At 51.1% G+C, this 19,280-nt stretch overlaps 4 protein-coding genes across 4 annotated transcripts; 1 reads left to right on the forward strand and 3 right to left on the reverse strand.

Moving 5' to 3' along the window:
* Window positions 1–276: 276 nt before the first annotated feature.
* On the forward strand, window positions 277–10,742 carry LAESUDRAFT_777637 (histidine kinase; the record flags this gene model as incomplete). Its single annotated transcript, XM_040913835.1, has 59 exons — window positions 277–390; window positions 416–552; window positions 607–903; window positions 958–999; window positions 1,049–1,071; window positions 1,124–1,297; window positions 1,362–1,582; window positions 1,644–1,763; window positions 1,820–1,861; window positions 1,913–1,936; window positions 1,989–2,371; window positions 2,433–2,479; window positions 2,534–2,595; window positions 2,652–2,959; window positions 3,009–3,054; window positions 3,103–3,134; window positions 3,191–3,410; window positions 3,464–3,495; window positions 3,544–3,690; window positions 3,742–4,060; window positions 4,113–4,177; window positions 4,226–4,322; window positions 4,377–4,477; window positions 4,531–4,547; window positions 4,595–4,971; window positions 5,026–5,045; window positions 5,096–5,145; window positions 5,196–5,292; window positions 5,347–5,460; window positions 5,511–5,572; window positions 5,623–5,651; window positions 5,703–5,760; window positions 5,819–5,967; window positions 6,088–6,173; window positions 6,225–6,359; window positions 6,414–6,462; window positions 6,517–6,581; window positions 6,635–6,686; window positions 6,739–6,839; window positions 6,888–7,162; window positions 7,219–7,321; window positions 7,372–7,430; window positions 7,486–7,832; window positions 7,886–7,938; window positions 7,989–8,053; window positions 8,107–8,144; window positions 8,193–8,235; window positions 8,293–8,339; window positions 8,400–8,478; window positions 8,526–8,558; window positions 8,614–8,737; window positions 8,790–8,816; window positions 8,868–9,075; window positions 9,127–9,664; window positions 9,721–9,813; window positions 9,871–9,921; window positions 9,974–10,057; window positions 10,110–10,202; window positions 10,254–10,742. The coding sequence occupies 59 exons, from the start codon at window positions 277–279 to the stop codon at window positions 10,331–10,333; spliced, it is 6,954 nt and encodes a 2,317-aa protein (XP_040763966.1). The 3' UTR covers window positions 10,334–10,742.
* Window positions 10,581–12,856, reverse strand: LAESUDRAFT_812836 (MFS general substrate transporter; the record flags this gene model as incomplete). The annotated part of the gene is made up of 14 exons (XM_040914437.1): window positions 10,581–10,742; window positions 10,804–10,826; window positions 10,886–10,936; window positions 10,989–11,066; window positions 11,126–11,269; window positions 11,321–11,436; window positions 11,493–11,957; window positions 12,007–12,043; window positions 12,110–12,141; window positions 12,202–12,391; window positions 12,444–12,462; window positions 12,525–12,640; window positions 12,693–12,704; window positions 12,769–12,856. The coding sequence occupies 14 exons, from the start codon at window positions 12,854–12,856 to the stop codon at window positions 10,581–10,583; spliced, it is 1,533 nt and encodes a 510-aa protein (XP_040763967.1).
* Window positions 12,857–13,788: 932 nt separating this feature from the next.
* Window positions 13,789–15,856, reverse strand: LAESUDRAFT_726044 (Pkinase-domain-containing protein). Its single transcript, XM_040908944.1, has 7 exons — window positions 15,669–15,856; window positions 15,605–15,617; window positions 15,527–15,555; window positions 15,045–15,470; window positions 14,772–14,987; window positions 14,628–14,715; window positions 13,789–14,566 (listed from the first exon to the last, which is right to left on the reverse strand). Exons 1-7 carry the CDS (start codon window positions 15,681–15,683, stop codon window positions 14,121–14,123), a joined length of 1,233 nt encoding a protein of 410 aa, XP_040763968.1. The 5' UTR covers window positions 15,684–15,856; the 3' UTR covers window positions 13,789–14,120.
* Window positions 15,857–16,088: 232 nt separating this feature from the next.
* LAESUDRAFT_653701 (WD40 repeat-like protein) lies at window positions 16,089–18,632 on the reverse strand (the record flags this gene model as incomplete). Its single annotated transcript, XM_040904443.1, has 4 exons — window positions 16,089–16,562; window positions 16,615–17,196; window positions 17,266–17,355; window positions 17,406–18,632. 4 exons carry the CDS (start codon window positions 18,630–18,632, stop codon window positions 16,089–16,091), a joined length of 2,373 nt encoding a protein of 790 aa, XP_040763969.1.
* Window positions 18,633–19,280: the final 648 nt, after the last annotated feature.

Here is a 19,280-nt window from a genome sequence, read left to right on the forward strand (position 1 = left end):
CCGATGCCGTTACATAAGGGGTGGATACTAAGATATCGTCACACGTGACATACGTGACAAATGATTAGCCTAGACGGGCCACCAGGAAGTCAGGTTTTTGATGCTGACACAGGCTGCTGTGACATTCCGCGGCACATGTGTATCTTTTCTCGAAACGTCAGGCTGCTTGCTGGATAAGGCCACTGCTCCATTCTCGTCCCGCTCCTCAGCTAACGTCTCGTCGCCGTTGCTATCGTCTGCGACCCTCGCGCGGCTCGTTGCTTCTCACCCTCCATCATGCGGAGGAAATTCGCCCAGCCAGTCTTGCCGACGCTCTACTTCAGAGATGGCATTCTTTCTGTGCCAGGATACACGTTCGAAAAGGCAAGTCCGTTCAGCCACCACTCGGAAGTACTTGTCTAAATCCCCTGCACAGGCGACGCCATGGGAGGACACGGGAAGTATGACTATGCTCGCGGAAGGTACGAGTTTGAAGGATGGTTCGAGTGTGCTCGCCAAGATAGTGCCCGCGCATTCCAACGCGTCCATGCTGCTCGAGCGGGAGGCGCATATGTGAGCCCCTTTTCATTACTGGTGTCGCTCATAGTCAACGTATTTGCGCATCAGCCTTGAACGAATGTCCACGTCTCCCGAGTCGTCGAGCACTACGCTCCGCATGGTCGAGTTCTTCTCCATACCCCGCATTAATGGAGATTGCGTAGTGCTCCTGGTTGCGCATCCAGGTCTCAATCTGCTCGGCCGCTACTTCCCCCCGCACAAAGTGAACGATCTATTGCTCGGCGACATCTCTCGTGTGCGCCCGCCGCCATCTCACACCGATATTCTAATGATGGGCATGGAGGAGCCGTACGCTGTGGAGGAAATGGAAGCAATTGAGATCATGGATCTAGCGTCATTCCTCGAGTACGCTGTCCTCTCCACGGTGATTACGGGCGCTCAGCATTGACTCATATGCAGATTCGCCATTCAAGCGACGCATTGCCTGGAGATGATGCATCGGTACGTTATTGACCATCCCCCGAGCTAATTATAGCTGAGCACCCCGTAGGTCTGGCCTAATTCATCGTGAAGGTGAGTCGCAGAGTTGTTCCCAGCGCACGCATACTGACGCGCCCTTGTACAGTACGCGCCAACGCGTTCCATTTGAACGCTTACAGCGGCTTAGTCCGAATAGTGCATTTTGGTAATCGGGCGGTATCACTCGAGCAATTCGGTGTCCCATCTACGTTCGTCTTGAGAGCAGACGCGTTTGAGGAGGCTAAGAAGCTCAAAGTTAAGGAGGCGCTATGTTACCTAGGTATGTAAAGCATAAGTAACGGTCTTTACCATGTGAATACCCTAACTCGTCTTTGGCTGTGCAGCGCCAGAACAGACGGGTAGCATGGAGGCGTTGAACGAGGACCACAGAACGGACTTGTACTCCCTCGGAATAATGTTCTGGACGTTACTCGTCGGACGGGGGACGCTGCCTTTTGAGGGCGGTCCGCTCGAGCTTTTGCATGCTATTGTGCAGAAACGTCCGATGCCAGTGCATGAAGTCCGCCGAGACGTGCCGCAAGTGCTGGCGTTTATCATCGACAAGGTGAACGTCTAGCATACGTCAATGGAGTAAGAGCTGATGTCCATCATTGTTCCGTTCATAGTTATTGTCTAAGAACCCGGATCAGCGATATCAAAGTGCATATGGGCTGAAAGCTGATTTGCTGCAGTGTCAGCGGCTACTGTTGAGAGCGGTCACCGTCGTGTCAGACCAATCACCAGAGGTGAGAGCGTCATTTCCAAGTGTTTGTCGGGCCGGACGCTGAGGAATTACACTTAGCTTATACCGTACTTCGACATCGCAACAGACGACAGGTACATGGTGAGTGTATTTACTCGCTTTGCTCTGCGAGGTGTTGACATTGACTATCAGGAATTCACAATCCCAAGTCCACTGGTATAGTTCTATTGCTATCATTCAGCGTACACACAGACTGATTCTCCCTCAGTTCGGTCGGGAAAAGGAGCTTGAGACCATCCGGAACATTATCCGCCATACATCCACCTCCTATTCGCGACATATCGGTGTCTCGCACGGATCATTCATTATCAGCTCTTCAGACAGCGGCACGAACACGGGGACGACAGAAGACCCAAGTGACTCGCGTTCTTCGAAGAGCGAAGGCTCCGCCCATAGTCCACTCAATGCAAGCGATAGCCACAGTCCGAAGCTGTCGTCGACCCGCCCGTCGGACCCGTCAGTCACGACGGTGAGCGTGAGCGTGAGCACAGGTGCAGGTCCATCTGGAAGCGACGGACTGAGAAGGGTGGCGTTGGCACCATCGAGCAGTCGAGCACGGACACATGCGGTGATTGTTACCGGGCCTCCAGGGTAGGTCCATGCCTCTAGCATTAGGAAACTGGATTGACGTGCTCACATTGTATATGTGCAGCGCGGGCAAGAGTTCGTTGATCATGGCGCAGCAAGCACGATGGCGATGTATGTGGGTAGCTTGCGGTAGTAATGTTCACGCTGATATTTCGACTTGTGTAGCTCATGGCTTATGGGGTCAGGCCAAATTTTCTGACGTCGAGGCAGCGCCTTTCTCGTCATTGGTTAGCCAGAGATCTGCTCATAGTACATACATAATGCTGATATGTCGTTTCTCTAGCTGGCATGCCTTTCGTCCGTCCTTCGCCAGTTGATCGTCTTCCACACAGACGTGCACAATTTCGTGACAGCTCTTAAGCGCCATCTAGGGCCCCAGCTCCATAACGTTCCTCTATTGTATGAAGGAGCACCGGAGCTCCGTGATATTTTGAAATTGTTCGACATCACGATTGAGGCGCCCCAGGAGGTACTGGAGACGCATGAACTCAGAGCTCGCTTTCAGAGCTTGGTTCAAAGTGTATTCTCCGTGTTGGCCGAGACGCGCTTGTTCGCGTTGTTCTTAGATGATTTGCATGATGCCAATGACTCGTGAGTGCACCACTGGGAGCCTTTCTCACGACGCTGACTAGCGCTGCAGCTCGCTTGATTTGATTAACGCGTTGGTGAACTCACGCACCCGTATAGTATGTTTAAACATCCTCGACGCCATGTTTGTGCTGATCCTTTTACAGCTTGTCTTTGCGACAGTACGCTCAGATAAACCGTAAGTGTTCTTTTCGATTACAGGTTTAAGAAGGTGAAATCTCAATGCAGTTTCAGAGCAATTCTGGACAGGATGCGAGCGACATTTTCCAGCAAATCGACGACTTGGATCCATCTTGAACCGTTGAACTACACTGCGATCTCAAGCATGGTGGCAAGAACTCTCCATCGGCCGAAGGAAGATTGCTCTAGTTTGTCTCGCCTTATTCATGCCGCTTCCATGGGCAACGCTTTCTCTGCGAGGAACATCCTTATGACTCTGCAACGCCAACATCACGTATGTGTGACCATACGGTGCATTCGCGACTAGTGCTGATTGCTTACGCCCAGATTACGTTTAATTGGGAGAGAAATTGTTGGGAGTGCGTAGATCGATCCGTTATCGTTGTATTGACTGACCTTCCTGGTAGATATGACATAGCTGCTATCGAGCCAAGCCTGCATGATAAGAAGATGATTACTGACCCAAGCGATCTTTCCTATCTCATAAACCATTTTCATGAGCTACCTGAGGATGCAAGGAAGTACCTAATCTGGGCCTCGTTCTTCGGCCCTACGTAAGCGTGTATCGATGTCCGTTGTATTTGTCGTGTTGATGTCGTGCATAGATTCAAGGTGGCAGAGGTCGCACTGTTAATGGACTGGGAGGATTCTAGTGGCACAAGTGGCAGCAGTGGCAGCGACGAAGAAGCAGAGGACATGTGGAACGTCTCCAAGGCGGTTAAGGCGGTTTCCACCATTAGTGACAACGCGCAAGGGTCAAGCAGTCGTGGATCCATGCGGGGCCTGCAGACTTCCATCGCAGAGGGCTGGCTCGTACAGCGTGCACGGGACATGTGCAGTTTTGCGCATGACCGCTACCGCCAAGCTGCTCTGGCTGAGGCGGAGAGCCTTCCTCAGGAGACTATTTCCAAGATGTCGTTTAAGGTAAGTGTTGAGAACGTTCGCATCTTTGAGAGCTTAGCTGATGTTCTCAAAGATAATATTGATGATGTTGCACGAAGCAACTCCGGACGTCTACCGGATAGCAGAGCACGCGAAACGGTCGGTTCGGTTCTATCTAGCATAGTCTGTTGCTTATAGTATCTAAAGCTGTTTGCCGTTGCTTCGCGAGCATGCGAAACGTGATGATCTCCTCAAGCTTTCAATTGATGCCGGCGATTCGGCGCGCGCTCGAGGTGCACACGAGGTCAGGGCGGGTTGTGCTTCGTGTGTTAGAAAAGTACTGACCATCATTCGTTAGTTGGCTCTACAATCCTACATCAATGCCCAGTCCCTCCTTGATGCTACGTCGTGGGCGAAGGATATAGACCACGCCTGTTTGATATATCTGAAGCTAGCAGAGTACGTCCATCTCAAAAGGGCACGATCATCTTCTAACAATGGGTTGTTCACAGGTTATACTCGTGGAAAGGTACGAAATGCCTTTGTTTCAGTGACCTTGAGCTCATCCGTCTTCAGGCGAATATGCAACGTCCGATGAATTAGTCACTCAGTGTCTGGAACATCTCGACGATCCCGAGAGTCGGGTTCGGATGCTACGTTTGCGGTCTAAGAACCAGTGGATGCGTGGCAATTACAAGGCTGCTTTGGCGGACACGCTGTTGGGCTTACATATTCTCGGTGTGGATATCAATTCTACGCCTAGTCAACGCGAGGCGGATAGTATGTTCGAGCAGGTCAAGAACGAGATTCTTGCAGTAGGTTTTGATAATATTCTCTCAATTCCTCGGGCGAGGGATACTCGGACCGATCTTGCAATCGCCTTGCTAAATGACGCAGGGCACAATGCATATTGGAGCTCTGGAGAGAGGTTCCCGGATGTCGTCGGGTTGACGGTCAGTCAGTTGTTCCGTCGCTTGGCCTCTGACTCATATGCATCGCGATTGCAGACTATCAGGTTGGCCTTGCGGTGAGTCTCTCCATCATGTGATTTATGGACTTGTACCGACGGCATCATAGGTTTGGCATGTGTTCGGGCGCTGCACTTGGGTTTTTCTGGGCTTTGGGAGGTAGGTACGTCTGCAATCCGCATTACTGAGACATTGATGGGCATATGAAGGGGCTGCTGAACGTAGAGAATTGTATCGGTTTTCCACCGATTTGGGCAAGTTGGCCTTGCGCATCGCCGATCAGCATGGCACCAGCTATGAGAAATGGTAGGCTTTCAATTCACGCCTTTTCCCAGTGGTAGGGTTCTTATGTCAACATAGCCGAGCGCTTGTCCTCTTTTCGTCGATGGTTGCTGGTTTCGACACCGTCCATATTCGCGCTAATTTGGCTCGATTAGAGGAGGCGATTAAATATGGTCAGAGCGCTGGAGACAGGTGAGTGGAAAAGGCTGTGCCTATGAGACAATGATCTCATTTCTCTGCAGGATATACACTAGTCTTTCTAGTGTGCATTTGCTGCAAACTCGCCTGTGGATTTGTGACCATGGTCAGTGAAATCCCGATTGATCTGCATGGCGAATCTGACCTTCAGTACAGTCAGCGAGCTCGTTGTTGCCGGAGAGGAGGTGAGTCTAGTTGATCGTGTTGATCGCGTCAGTTGACTGACGAGTAAGTAGTGTCTCAGTGATGTCTCGCAATGGGCTCCAGGTGGCGATATCGCTATCTTAGCGCAAGGTCGGTCTCATATTTCAGATGTTATCAGGTCTTCATCTGACGACGCCACGATTACCAGGGATTCTGAATTGCATTCGTGCAATTGGGGGATACACCTACGCATACGACGCTGATACTGTGTTCGACACTGAAGGATTTGATGAAAAGCAGTTTCTCGAGGTCGCAGCTCAAACATCCGGTAATTTTGAAGGTGCTATGGGATGGTACGTACACACAATCATGAGGTATTTTTGCGGCGTAACGGCGTTATCTTCATTCAGGTATCAAGCCTATAAGGTAGGATTTCTTATAACGCCAGTTGCAACTTCGTCTTATGGATTGGCACAGGTTGTAGCGCTATTTTGTCTGGGCTTTCCCCGTGAAGCAGCTATCCTTGGGTTCTCTATTTATCAAACACGAGGGAACCATCCAAAGTATGTGATTACCCTTCTTTTTGGGGAGACACTCTGATTTTGTCCATGCAGTCACCGACATACGCGCTATGCGCTATTTTTCCATACCCTCGCCATGATTCAGTGTATCCGCAAAGGAGACATTGGCTTAGAAGACCGCAAACGTTATATGAGGCAGATAGAGTTGAACCAAGCGTATGTGAGAAAGTATGGCCACATTTGCCAAAAGTGCTCGCTGCGTTCTGATTCTCATCATACCAGATGGCTCTCCCCCAGTCCTGTCAATACTAGTGCCTGGGTGGCTCTGGTGGTGGGTAAAAGATGGTGATATTAAGTAGAGCGTCGCTTATTTCTCGCGATTCAGGATGCCGAGCTAGCGTCCTTGGTGAACAGCCCAGACGCTTTCAAGCTATACGATGTTGCTGTGAAGTAAGCTTTTACTGGCCTCATACATTGCAATCTCCTGATTGCTCATCCATCAGGTTGGCGGTCAATAACGATTGGTTGCTTGAGAGTGGGTGGGCTATGTTTCTGGTAGGTCGACAATGCTATCATGCCAGTTAACACTGGCCTGACAAGTTTATAGCAAGGGAGTCATTTCGTACGCTGTGGCGTGGAAGGACTTGGCAGCGAGCTTCAGCGCAGAGGTATTGCGCGCCAGGCTCAATGGGGCGCTAGAGGAATCGTGTTCGTGTTGACAGAACATGCCATGGCGTTCGCTCACATCCTCTACAGGAACTATCTGTCCTCTCTATTGGACAACCGAGCTCATTACGCTCTCAAACACCATATATTCTCTGCTGACGTTGCCGTGCAGACAGACAACATTGTCATGTCGACTTCACCACAAAGTCCAGGCTCATTTGACAGGAAGATGGAGCACAGTGAGGAGGACGAAATATCCACGTTGAGTGCCTCGGATCTTGCATCGATTCTGAAGTGGAGCAAAGAGATCTCGAGCGACATTAATCTCCCGATGGCACTTCAACGACTAACGGAGATTGCTACAGGTGTTTTTTTTCTCTCCTGGAGTCTTTGACTTGTGTTTACTCACTTATCTCTCAAGAAACTTCTGGTAGTCAATATACTTGCGTAGTGATCGCGCGGGAAGCGGGAGATTACACAGTAGCCACTAGCATGATACCCCCTGAGCCTTGCCAAGTGCACGAGTGCGTCACGCCTTTCAACGCAGCCGTATCATTGCTTATTGGTACCGTAGGAACCCGCTGCCTATACGTTCGATTAACGACCCACTACGGCGTGCGATCATTCAACATGGTGAGTTTTCACGATCTTCGCTGGTTCTGTGGAACACGGATCTTACCCGCTATAGCCTTGAACTCTAAGGAGAGAATCTATTATGAAGATGTATCGATTGAACCGCGCTTCTCCTCCGAGGCTCAGCAGAGCACTTCCAGATCCGTGATCTGCTTGCCTATTTTCAGCAATCGCGGACAGACTTTCGGAGCTGTCTATCTGGCTTCGAAATATGCGTTCTCGCCCAATACCGTCACAATCCTGACACTGCTCTGTCAACAAGCCAGTATTGGAATCTCAAATGCTCTGCTGTTCCGTTCAGTCCAGGCTGGTACTCGGGAAAACTTGAAGATGATCGCTGCGCAAAGAGATGCATTGGAAGCCGCACGGAAAAGCCGGGAAGACGCATTAAAAGCCACGAAGGTTCTTTTGCGCACGAATTCGGGCTGAGCGGGATTTCTCACTATACTATCCAGATCAAGAGTAACTTTCTCGCTTCCATGAGTCACGAGCTGCGCACTCCTTTCAGGTGAGCAGTCCTTATAGGAACCTTCTAGTAGGTCTAAATCCTTTGCTTAGCTCTTTTTATGGACTGCTCGATATTTTGAGCGGGACTGAACTGAACCCTGCTCAGAGGGAGATCGGTTAGTGGACGCATTATAAATTTCCTTTCTCTCTGACTGGATCATCATCTTAGTCCAAACTGCCAAACAGTCATGCGAGCTGCTCCTGAAGGTGAGCATTGATGAGATAGCATATAACCTAACCTTACCCATTATTCAGATCATCGATTCTATCTTGGATTACAGCAAGCTTGAAGCGTCTGGTAAGCCTCCGCGACAGGGAGCTCATTTCACATTGTGTGATGTTTTTGTGATCACAGCTCTGAAGCTCGAATACTCCGGGTTTTCGATGGAGGACATGATTGCAGTAAGTCGAATAACTTAATAAGTCCTGCTGCGTCGGCCGGCTGAACAGCCCCCCTTCCAGGACTGCATGGAACTTCTACTGCCTATGGCTGCCAAGAAATTGGATTTATCCTACAACATCGAGCCCGATGTCCCTTCTTGTAAGGACTTCCTCTTTTCGTGGGTCAAGCCGCTCATGAGATTCCAGGGGTCCGAGCCGACTATGCACGGATACGACAAGGTAAGACTATTAACTAAAAAAGAGGGACGAGGATGGCGCATAAAACATTTCACAGTTCTGATGAACTTGATTGGCAACGCGGTCAAGTTCACTGCACGTGGATCAGTTCGCGTCTTGTGCACAGTCGACAGATCCACTCCCGCCCCTCTAGGAGAGCCAGTTTTGAAATTCTTCATCACGTAAGTTGACTCGTTTCATGATTCATGACATTCTGAACTCATGAATATTTAGGGATACCGGGATAGGAATGAGTGCCAGGTTTGTAGATTACCTCAAAGCAGCGATATGAAGTGCTAAAATGGTCGCCAGCGACATTGATTTGCTTTTTGTACCGTTTCAGCAGGCAGACAATTCGTCGACACGGCGTTTTGGAGGCACGGGGCTGGGATTGTCAATATCCCGTCAATTGGTCAAGCTCATGGGTGGTGCTATTGGCGTCAAGTCCGAACTTGGCGTTGGTTCTACCTTCTGGTTCACATTACCTGTGAAGGTATACGATTCTGAGGAATCCAGACAGGTACGTTCACGATGTTCGAAGTCATTCCATGCCTCAGCTTATGATCGGCAGGCTATGGTAGAGATAACGCACTTAAGGCAGCTGCTCCTCAAACCTCGACCTCTACGCATACTTGTCAGCTCTGCATCGGATGCTACGCAGGCGCTGCTGAGCACGATGTTGAATGGCTTCTCCATCAGCACGGTCTCCTCTACCGAAGAAGCAGAAACAGTGCTAAGGAACATCACTGAGGCGGATCTTCCGCTAGATTTTGTCATACTCGATGACCAATCAGAAGCTCGAGTGGACGAGTTTTCTCGCGTTCTTCGTTCTTTACCGTATTCGGCGATGGAAGATACGAAGATCATACACCTCTTCACCCCTACGACGGACAACCTTTCAGGTACTCCGATGCTCAGGGGTGACGTGAACGATGGGATCTTGCGAGTCACAAAGCCACCGCGTCAAGCAAGGCTCCTCCAGACGCTTGCAAGCTTGAAGAATCTGCCAGCGCATATGTCGAACACGCCCATCCTCAGTGCGAGCGCCTTGCGCGAAGAGGAGGCTCTTGCACGACGGACCTTGTACGGAAACGTGTTGATAGCCGAAGGTCGGTTCCGTCCACTGTCCATTCAAATACGCCATGCGCTAACGTAATGACTGTAGATAATCCCGTCGCTCAGAAGCTGCTCGTCGCGCAGTTGCAGCGATATCAACTGAATGTCGTGGCGACATCTAACGGCGAAGAAGCTATTGCTGGTACGCTCGTATGTTGAGCTTTCTCTTGATTTGATTGTTCACGAGTGGACGCGATAGAATGGGAGAAGCACGAGCCTGGTTACTTCAGCGTGGCCCTCTTCGATCATCGTACGACCATGATTTCACGCTTTTGGTGTCATGTTTACTGAATCCCATGCAGATATGCCGATATGTGACGGCGTCGAAGCATGCAAACGAGTCCGTATCATCGAGAACAAGCGCAGAGTACCAGTGTCATTGCCGAGTATGTCACTTCTTTCGCAATTCCCAATTGTAAGGACTCACTGTCCTTCCAGTTGTTGCTCTTAGTGCCGATTGTCAAGAGTCCACGAAGCAGCTCTGCCTCAGTGCTGGTATGAATGAGTTCCTGAGCAAGCCGCTGAAGAAAGGTGGGGGCAAGTCCCCTGTGATATTGCGACCTCTCTGCTAACTACACCTAGGTGATCTTCTTACTCTGCTTTCAACGTTTGGTGAGCCGCTACCAGGCCCGAAGTCTGATAACACGTCTGCAAGTTCATAACGCTATCTCCGCACATATTTATCCTTCGTAGCTATCCATCACGCATTGTTCTGTGTCGCATTTCTTCCGTCGCCATGTACTCGAACCAGCACATATATCACCTGCGATATCAAGACCATCCGATCTGGTGTACACCATCCTAGATATACCCTACTTCGTGTAGCGTTCTCTTGTATAACACATAAAGTATTCCGTCGTAATGCATGATTATGATAACGAGGAGCGGATACAAATGATTTTGCTCCAATCACGCGGACGATGTATTGACACTTTTTTTCATTCGGTCCAAGACCTGCCTGAGCAACGGCTTGTCACCGAAGAAGCAGAAGGCTAATGACATAGCAACGACAGCGATACCCATACCGAACAGGCATATGGCCATCCATCCTTTACGAAGATGGTCATAGAGCTGCGCAGGACGGTGCGCCTTAGCCAGCGAGTAAAGATCATAGGTGTGATTAATGCCTCACCTGACCGCCGATAATGGGTCCTACTAGATTGCACAGATGTACAACTCAGCGACAGTCTTGATTTAATAAGTTATAGACTTACACGCAGAACCCACCCCGTATGCCAAATTGAAAGCCCCATACACATGCGCATCTAGTAATTTTGCGCTCAGTTTGTTGCATTCCCATTCAGCGAGCAGACCTACAACCAACGCCGTCGAGGCGTTTCGTGACGTCTGCGAGCTCTGCTGTGAGCGCAGACACTATCGCTGAAACGCCAAAATCTACGATGTGCGACGTGAGCTTTGCTTCACCTTCCAAAAAAAGCGAGCAGGTGACTCACTGGCGAGTGCAAATATCACGATGAAAAAGGCGAGCGCCTTCTTGATGATGAGTAGAACAACCCATGGCAAGGAGAAGAGAACCGAAACGACGGTGATAGCCCCCGTTCCCTTCTTGTCCACCAACCAACCGGCGATCGTCGAAGCTCGCGAGAGGTCAGCATGAACGCGCTACCAAAGGGCGGTGCTGAACTTACAGAACAGAGTGGGTACCACGGCCGCGATGTACACGAGGCCAACCTTGGCGGAGTCAAGACCCCAAACGGCGTTCATATACAGCGGAAGGGCTGGTTCTTCGCTGGTCAAGATCATTCTGGTGGTTACTTCAGCTACATGGCGACCGACAAGGTGAGGAGACGTTAGACACACCCATATACTAGCGTGCTGATGCAAACCGCAATGGCTCTCGAAGACGTGAAGAGCTTAACCAATACTCCTACTAAGGATATCCGATGGGCGAAAGCCGGTGCCGAGTCCTCTATTTCGTTTTCATTCTCTACGGGAGCGGCTTCTGCAGCGGCAGATTGCACATCTCGGGAATCCTCAAACTCCCTTTGAATCTCTTGAATCTCTTGCTTATCTGAAGGTTGTGTGAGAGTTGCAGCGCCGTCGTTATGCCGAACGACCAAGTCCTGCATCTGAATCTCCTCAGGCTTGGAAGCAGCACTTCTGCTTACTGCGGGGTCCACCCCGTAAAGAATCGCTTGCTTGCGCTCGATGATCAACAGGCGGCCAATCAGGTCAAGCATGGTGATAATAATGCCGAAGATGAACGGCGCCCTATATCCGAAGGCGTCGTAGAGAGCACCTGCCACTGGCGGCCCGACCAGCGCGCTATTGAACGTGAACAGATGTGCTCAAAACTCGGCGTGTCTGTGCATACCCAATGGACAAGCCACTCAAGGCAATGCCGAGCTTTGCTGTGGGTTCAAATAGATATCAGCATGACTGGAAATTCAATGGGAACACTGGCATGAATGACCTACTTCCCACTGATTCCTCCGGGGCAGTGTCGCATCTTTATTGGGAAAAGTATAGCGGGTTAACAAAACCCGATATAGGATATGAGTATACTTACAGTAAAGCCAACCCTGCGACCCAGATGACAGAAGAGCTGATCCCCTGTAACAATCGAGCCAAAATCATAAGCCAATATCGCGAGGCCTCCATCATCATTATTAGGGCACCAATCAAAGCTATTTGCCCGCATAACAGTGGTGCTTGTCGCACACTATAACGCTCCGACAGAAAAGCGATTGGGGGTGTGACTGTTTGACATGTGAGCTTCTAAAGAATCTGAAAGCTTAAGGAGAAACACACATGCGACAAGACCTGCGGACTGGTGATGAGCCAGAGTATCAGCTTAACAAAGCCTGCAGTGTTGAGAGCTGAATATCGCACATATGCAAATAAAAGCCAGCCAACGAGACCAGATACACCGCTGTATCCGAGCTCCTCCAAGCGGAATGGAACGACAGGGACGATCAGCGTGTAGATTAGAGTATCTGTGGCAACACCTGTATACTATTAGCGAGGAGAAATGCTCTGCAGAAGTACGGTGCCCTATACCTAATGCGACGACTATAAACGGTACAAATCCATCATTAGCTTTGGTTGTCTGAGTATTATTACATAGGCGATGTACCTATAGTAATGAACCAGACAGAACATCGCCAAGCAAGCCCTGCTGGTCTCGAAATCTTTGCGATGTCCTGTGCATCGGGTTGACTCATCTCTGTGTCCTTTGCTACCGTTGTTCCGGAGACATCATGCATCAGGCCTCAGGAAGTACTAACAAATCGACTGTGGAACATCCTTACCTTGATCCATTTATACCAGTCGTTGTGAAAATAATATCAGGCAGCCAAGCAGTGCGTATAGAAATCTGTGAGATTAGGAGTCAGTTCACCATCAACGGCTGCGGATTCAAAAGGACTCCGACGCGATCTTCTTCCACGACGCCTTCCTTTTCGGGAATCCCAGGCACATGTATAACGCCCACCACAAACGAGCGGCAACGAATTGAATTGCGACGAGGTGTTTGGGCAGAAGGATCATCGATCATCATATACAAATCATGCTCATAAATACACAGCCGTTCGAAACATCGCTGAGGCCACTGGCCGCCAGCATTTTCAGAGAGGACGCCTCAGCTAGTACAAGGACCGTGTCAGAACTGGCCAACCCGATGCTGAAGCGCTGACGGCTGCCCTTGGGCTGTCGTACGAGGGCGGCGACACCATTAATGTGGCGTCCAAAGTAGAAACAAACGAAGGTTCCATTATAGGCTATTCCGGCACAACCAACTGGGAATTTGTGGGCACTAAGTTAAGTAGGTTTTGATGATGTCGAAGTATGTTCAGCGCATGTCATTTCGGAAGGCCCTTCCACAGCCCGTATAACGAAGCGAAAGTGTAAGATCGGAATCATTCACGTCTCATCGTTACAAGCTTTCTTTAAATCTTCGCAGGCCGCGGTCTCGAGATTAAACTCTCCTCGTACCCTTCGGGCGAAGACAGCTCAGAAGTAGGCGTCATTTGAAGATCTGCCCCAGAGCCCACTCGTCGATTCGCTTGTTCCATTGATTGGGAAGAGAGGAAGTCGCTTGACTATCCGAGACGAAGCCGAGGATTCGTCCGGCAGCACGAGTCACGACCAAATGAATGCAGCAACGAACATCTTTTTATCACGCAGCCAAGATGCGGCAAGATGTGGGCACAAGTACGCAAGAAAGTTGTGACCAAATGAGTGATTACTATCATTGCCATAGCGTACGAGGTACGTGCCACACGCGATGTGAATGTCTCGAGACAGATCTATCCGCAGTACAGTACCGATGAATTCCGATGGAGAGAAAAGGGAATGTACATGATGATATAGAGTTACAAACATGCAGACGTGAACCGATAAAGAGAGAGAGCAAAGTAAACTCATAAGCTTGCCGTGAATAGTGTAAAGGCGACGAACTGCGATGACCGAGAAACAGTCCGGCTGGTGCTATCGCCCATTTGATGCGTACTGCTGCGGGTACTGCATCGCATAGGCCGCCGCCTGCGGTTGAGGCTGGCCTTGCGTCTGTGCTTGCGCCATCGCTATGGCTTGAGCCTGCGCTTGAGCCTGGGCAATCCGCGCCGGGTCCTGCTGACTCGCATACACGGCGGGCTGCCCGTGCACCAATCCGGTGGACTGAGCCTGCAGATATGCAGCCTGGGCTTGGGCCTGTGCCTGGGCATGCGCTTGCTGCTGCTGCTGTTGCTGTATCTGCTGTTGCTGGTGCGCGTGGGGGTGAGGATAGTTGTACGGAGGCGGAGGCATGGAGCCAGGTGCAGGTGCTGGCAAACCGTGAGGCACGGAGCCCGTGAAGTATGGGTGTGAAAGCGCATCGGCAGCCGTGATACGCTTGGAGGGATCAAACTGGAGGAGGCGCTCCAGGAGGTCGAGAGCTGCGAAAAGAACATCGATTGGTGAGTATGAGACTAAGACAATATAACGAATGTCGCGTACCAGGAGCAGACGCCTTCGGTAGGACCTGGCTAAACGGGATCTTCGGGTATCGTGGATATTGCTTCTGCCCTGTCGGCACCTCGGTTTGCTGTAGCGCAAATTTCAAATTCAGCACGGTGTAGTGGCCGGGATGGAACGACTTACCCCTTCGGCAGCAATCTTTCGCAAAGTACGGTCATCGGGTGTGCCAATGATTCGCATGATGTGAAGTAACTGGTCTTGGTTGTCTCTACCACGGAAGAGAGGTACTCCAGATATCATCTCCGCGAAAATGCACCCACAAGACCAGACATCGATCGATGTGCTGTACGTCCGCGAACCCATCAAGACATCCGGCGCGCGATACCACAGCGTGACAACCTACGCATTCAGTGATATGAGGGACAGGACATGCATGCAACGATGGATAAAACGTACCTCATTGGAGAACGTGTTCACCGGGACACCAAATGCCCTCGCCAAGCCAAAATCGCCCAGCTTCAGCTCACCCTTCCTATTGATCAGCAGATTCTGCGGCTTCAGATCCCGATGCAAGACTCTGTTTTCGTGGCAGAAGGCGGTGCCCTTCAAAAGCTGATACATGAAACTCCGGACGGTCACAGGGTCGAGCGCGCCACGATCGCCATGGACGTCCATGTACTTCTTCAAATCGCGTTCGCAGTATTCGAATATGAGGACGAGTTTAGTCTCGGTGTGGATGACGTCGTAGAGACGAACGATATTGACGTGTTTGAGTTCTTTCATCAGGGAGATCTCCCGGATGGCGGTCGATGGTGTGCCCTCCTCTGCATCGAGATGGATCTCCTTAAGCGCAACGATTTCGTTTGTCGTTCTTGACCTTCCCTGTGTATATGCTATTGACGATATCCATGATTAAAGCCATAAGCCACACCACATACCTTGTACACTGTGGCATATGTACCCTCCCCTTGCGTATTCGTGAGTGGCGAGCCAATCGGACGTTCTACGATACATACCTAGTTTCTCAAGCTATTTTTCTGCCATCAGTAGCGGCCTACACTCAGAATATCCGCCACACACCTGAACATAGTTCATGATCGCCAACAAAGCTGATGCCCGACGTCTCGGTGTAGTGGCTGCGTGGCAGCTGTATTTGTTGCGCTAAGTCTTAGTTGTTCGTCGTGAAACGAGAGGATGGTCTCGGAAGGAAAAAGTGTCAATGAAAATTGAACGTGGTTGATGTAATAGAGAGGAATGCTATGCTGGTTCAGAATGCCATCCATTCAGATCACGTGCTCGACGGTTTGCGCGTAACGCGTAGCGTGGACCGCGACGCGTCGACGAACGTTGCGAGGTGTAAGACTTATGCGACGATGGCAAGCCTCGGTCTTCTCCAAGCAGTGGTCGATGAATAGTGGGCCTGGAGTATCTACCGTGATTATGAATAGAATACGACGCTCGCCTCTGAGGTGCAGACATGTGTATACAGGCTACTCTAGATCACTCGCTCCCTTCGCTCTCTTCTTCGCTATATTCCTCCGCCTCGTCGTCGATGAAGCCATTGGTTTTCGGAACACCTTCCTCCTCGTCGTCCTCATCCTCGTCCTCATCCTCCTCTTCGTCACCGTCCATATCCTCATTTTCCTCCTCCTCTTCGTCCCCTCCTAGCTCAACATCCTCCACGCTCCCTGCTTCATCGCCACTGTCGACCTCGACCGCGATATCTGCCTCATTGTCCTCCTCGTGCTCGTTCTCACTCTCTCCCTCTACGTATCGTGTCGCCCGATGTTTTTGCGGCCGTTTGCGCTTATCCTTGGGAAGGGCTAATGGCGCCGGCGCTCCTGACGAGCGCAGCTCGATCTGAGATATCACCATATCTAGACGACCATTCAGCGCAAGCAGGCTATCTTGGAGTGTGAGACGAGTCGTGAGAGTCGCGTGCAAGCCTGACAGGCGTGCTACGAGGTCCGGCATCTGTAATGCATGAATGAGTTGACAGCATTAGTTAGAATTCAATCCAACACACCGTCATGAGATGTCCGCTATGGGCGGCTAGGACAGCCTTAACCCAACTTATCAACGCCGTCCCTCTCTGCGAGCTTGCACCGCCACCGCCGCCCTTCATGTTAGCAGCGCGTGCTCCTCTTCCGAGTCGTTCCACGCATGCCGTGATGAGCGGCACTGCCAGCGATGGCGTGAGTCTGCGCACAGTGTTACGGATCAGAGCAGCGTCCGAATGCGCAAGACATGTTTCGAGCAGACGAGCATCGGATGAGTGCAGCGCCTGGATCAGGGTCCGGGTCAGCGAGCTCGCAGGGACCACCTCGATCGTGTCGACCGTTCTGCGCCGTTTTGAAAAGGGAGGTTGTGTATCGTTCGATGCAGGTTCCTGCTCTTCGTCGCTGGAGTCGGATGAGCGCTCAGCTTGGCCATTCGTGCCGTTAAGTGCAGTCAGCCTCTGGCCAAGGCTGAGCTCCGCCAGATCTACATCGAGGTCACCATCGACATCGCGCATCGCAAGATCGTCCATTGACGCATCTTGGCCCAGCTCGACACCTGACCTGACAGCAAGGCCTGCTGATTCGGTATAACGCTTCGTAGGTGCACCCTAATAATAAGCAAGGTAAGCTGAGAAGTTCAGAAGACATGCCAATTGCTTCACGAAACGTTGACTCACAATAAACGGCTCTCCTTCGGTTGCTAATCCTGCATCGGCGTCTGAGATGAGGACGTTCTCAATGTAGTCTCCTGAGTCGTCAAAGTATGTCTACAACGCAATATGAGCTTGTCAACTAGCCATTTTTATTTGCGACTTACAACAACATCAAATGCTGGCTGGACGCCATTGACCAGCCTCGCCACTCGCACTCGACCCTCCTCGTCGGGTATGAATGCCGCCGCCACAACCTCAACGGTGCCAGTGCCCTTTTTTGTCGAAACACTGATAGTGGACTTCGGCGTCAATGTTGTGATCTTCTGCTTCGCTTTCGAGGGGCTAGGAGTGCTGATGTCGGAGGACAATGGGAAGACCGAGACCTTCCCTGAAGCAGACACTGTAACGAAGGATGATGACGACGGCGACAATGATAAATGTCGTGCATCTGAGTCGAGGGGAATCGACGCTGCGATCTTGCCTTCGTCACCAGGTGTGCCAGGAACCTCCCAGACGTATACGAATCTATCCGCCTCCGCCATTGAGAGGAAACAAGACGGACCACTCCAGCGCAGGATGCGGATTGGAGATGCGTGGCCCGTAAACCGGGAAAGCTCCTTCGGTTTCTGCTTTTCAGACAACTGAACCTCTGACGGACTGCTGTCCACCGACAAGAGGCGGATGGCATGATGTGATACCAGGAGGTCGGTGTGCTCCTCTGACACTACTGAGGGCCGGACTGCCATGGAGGTATGGGGTATTCGCTCATCACTAGCCCAACTGCTCATGAGAACATTTTTTGAGGCATCCCAGAGACGAACAAAGCCGTCGGCGCCAGAGGTCCACACAAACGGTGAAAGATGGCTTGTGGACTCGTCAACGGCAACGGCCACGATGGCTGAGGAGCTTGAGCTATGAGATAGCGTACGCACAGGCCGCCCGTGAGTGATGGAAAATAGCGAGAGTGTACCATCAGAGAGCCCAAGAACGACCACTTGAGAAGGTGCGGTTCCTTCAGAGTCGGCTGCGACTTGGCTGTGGCGTTTCCTCCGCCTCCGCTTTTTCTGCTGAGAAGACTCTGGGTCTTCTGAAGGATACTGCTGCGACTCGGAGAGGTCAAGACTCGCCCAGCAGAGAGAGGTAACACGAGCCGTGTCCACGACATGCTCAGCGATAGACTGTCTCGACACGGTGTCATAGACGCGTAGACGATGCTTGTCAACCGCAAGAGACAGGAGTGCAAAGAGGTCTCCTCTCGGAGAGAAGGTTGATAGGTAGGTTAGTGCTGAGTGGTCCGCGACCGCAGGCTGCGAGAGCGAGTCCGTCGCGGCGGGTCGTCCTCGCGGCGGTTTGGCGTGAGTTTTCTTTAATTTTGAGGGTACGGACGACATTTCTTGTAGTTGTGAATGAGTACGTGCATTGAAGCTGGAAGCACGATACTCACTGACTTCTGAACCAAGCACTCCCTCGCGTACAGACGAGTAGCAGAAAATCTGCGAGAGGTCAATTTGATTGGCTGTCTAGTAGTATTCAGTCACGTGGACTACTTGAAGCGCCGCTACTTGAAGCGTGCGCTTGCATTCGCGAGTCAGTTTCAACTCCTTGAAATAGGATCCTTAGTGATGCACCGCCAGAATGGGAAGAGGACATGGATGCAAAATAGGTGCTTGAACACGAGAGCACGGTAGCACCGGTAGGAAGTGGCAACGCACCACGGGCGCTTCCTGAATGCAAAGCCACATGGTAGCCAGGATCAGTCTAGCTCGTATTCTGTCCACTGCCTCCAACGCGTTGGCTCTTCTTACTCTTCTCCTCTTTTTCTATCACTGGCCATCAGGTTGTCTAGCCGTGTTGACTTTCCAAGCGGTCAGACCGCTGTGAACAACCTGGCCACCCCGCCCACATCTACAACGCCTCCAGTAGAGTCTCCCTCGAGTGCGACGCACTGGGACCTAGCTAGGACTGGCTCATTGCTAGCCCTGCAACGCCTCAACAGCGCAAACGCTAGTCTTCTGCGCACTACGCTAGCTCTCCAAGAC

Source organism: Laetiporus sulphureus, assembly GCF_001632365.1.
Source record: "Laetiporus sulphureus 93-53 unplaced genomic scaffold LAESUscaffold_21, whole genome shotgun sequence".
NCBI lineage: Eukaryota > Fungi > Basidiomycota > Agaricomycetes > Polyporales > Laetiporaceae > Laetiporus > Laetiporus sulphureus.

Excerpts from the sequence above, each read along its gene's own strand:
- LAESUDRAFT_726044 (XM_040908944.1), bottom strand. Across the intron at positions 14,988-15,044 it reads TGAACACGTTCTCCAATGAG|GTTGTCACGCTGTGGTATCG; the intron begins GTACGTTTTATC and ends CTGAATGCGTAG. Across the intron at positions 14,716-14,771 it reads GAAAGATTGCTGCCGAAGGG|CAAACCGAGGTGCCGACAGG; the intron begins GTAAGTCGTTCC and ends TTTGCGCTACAG.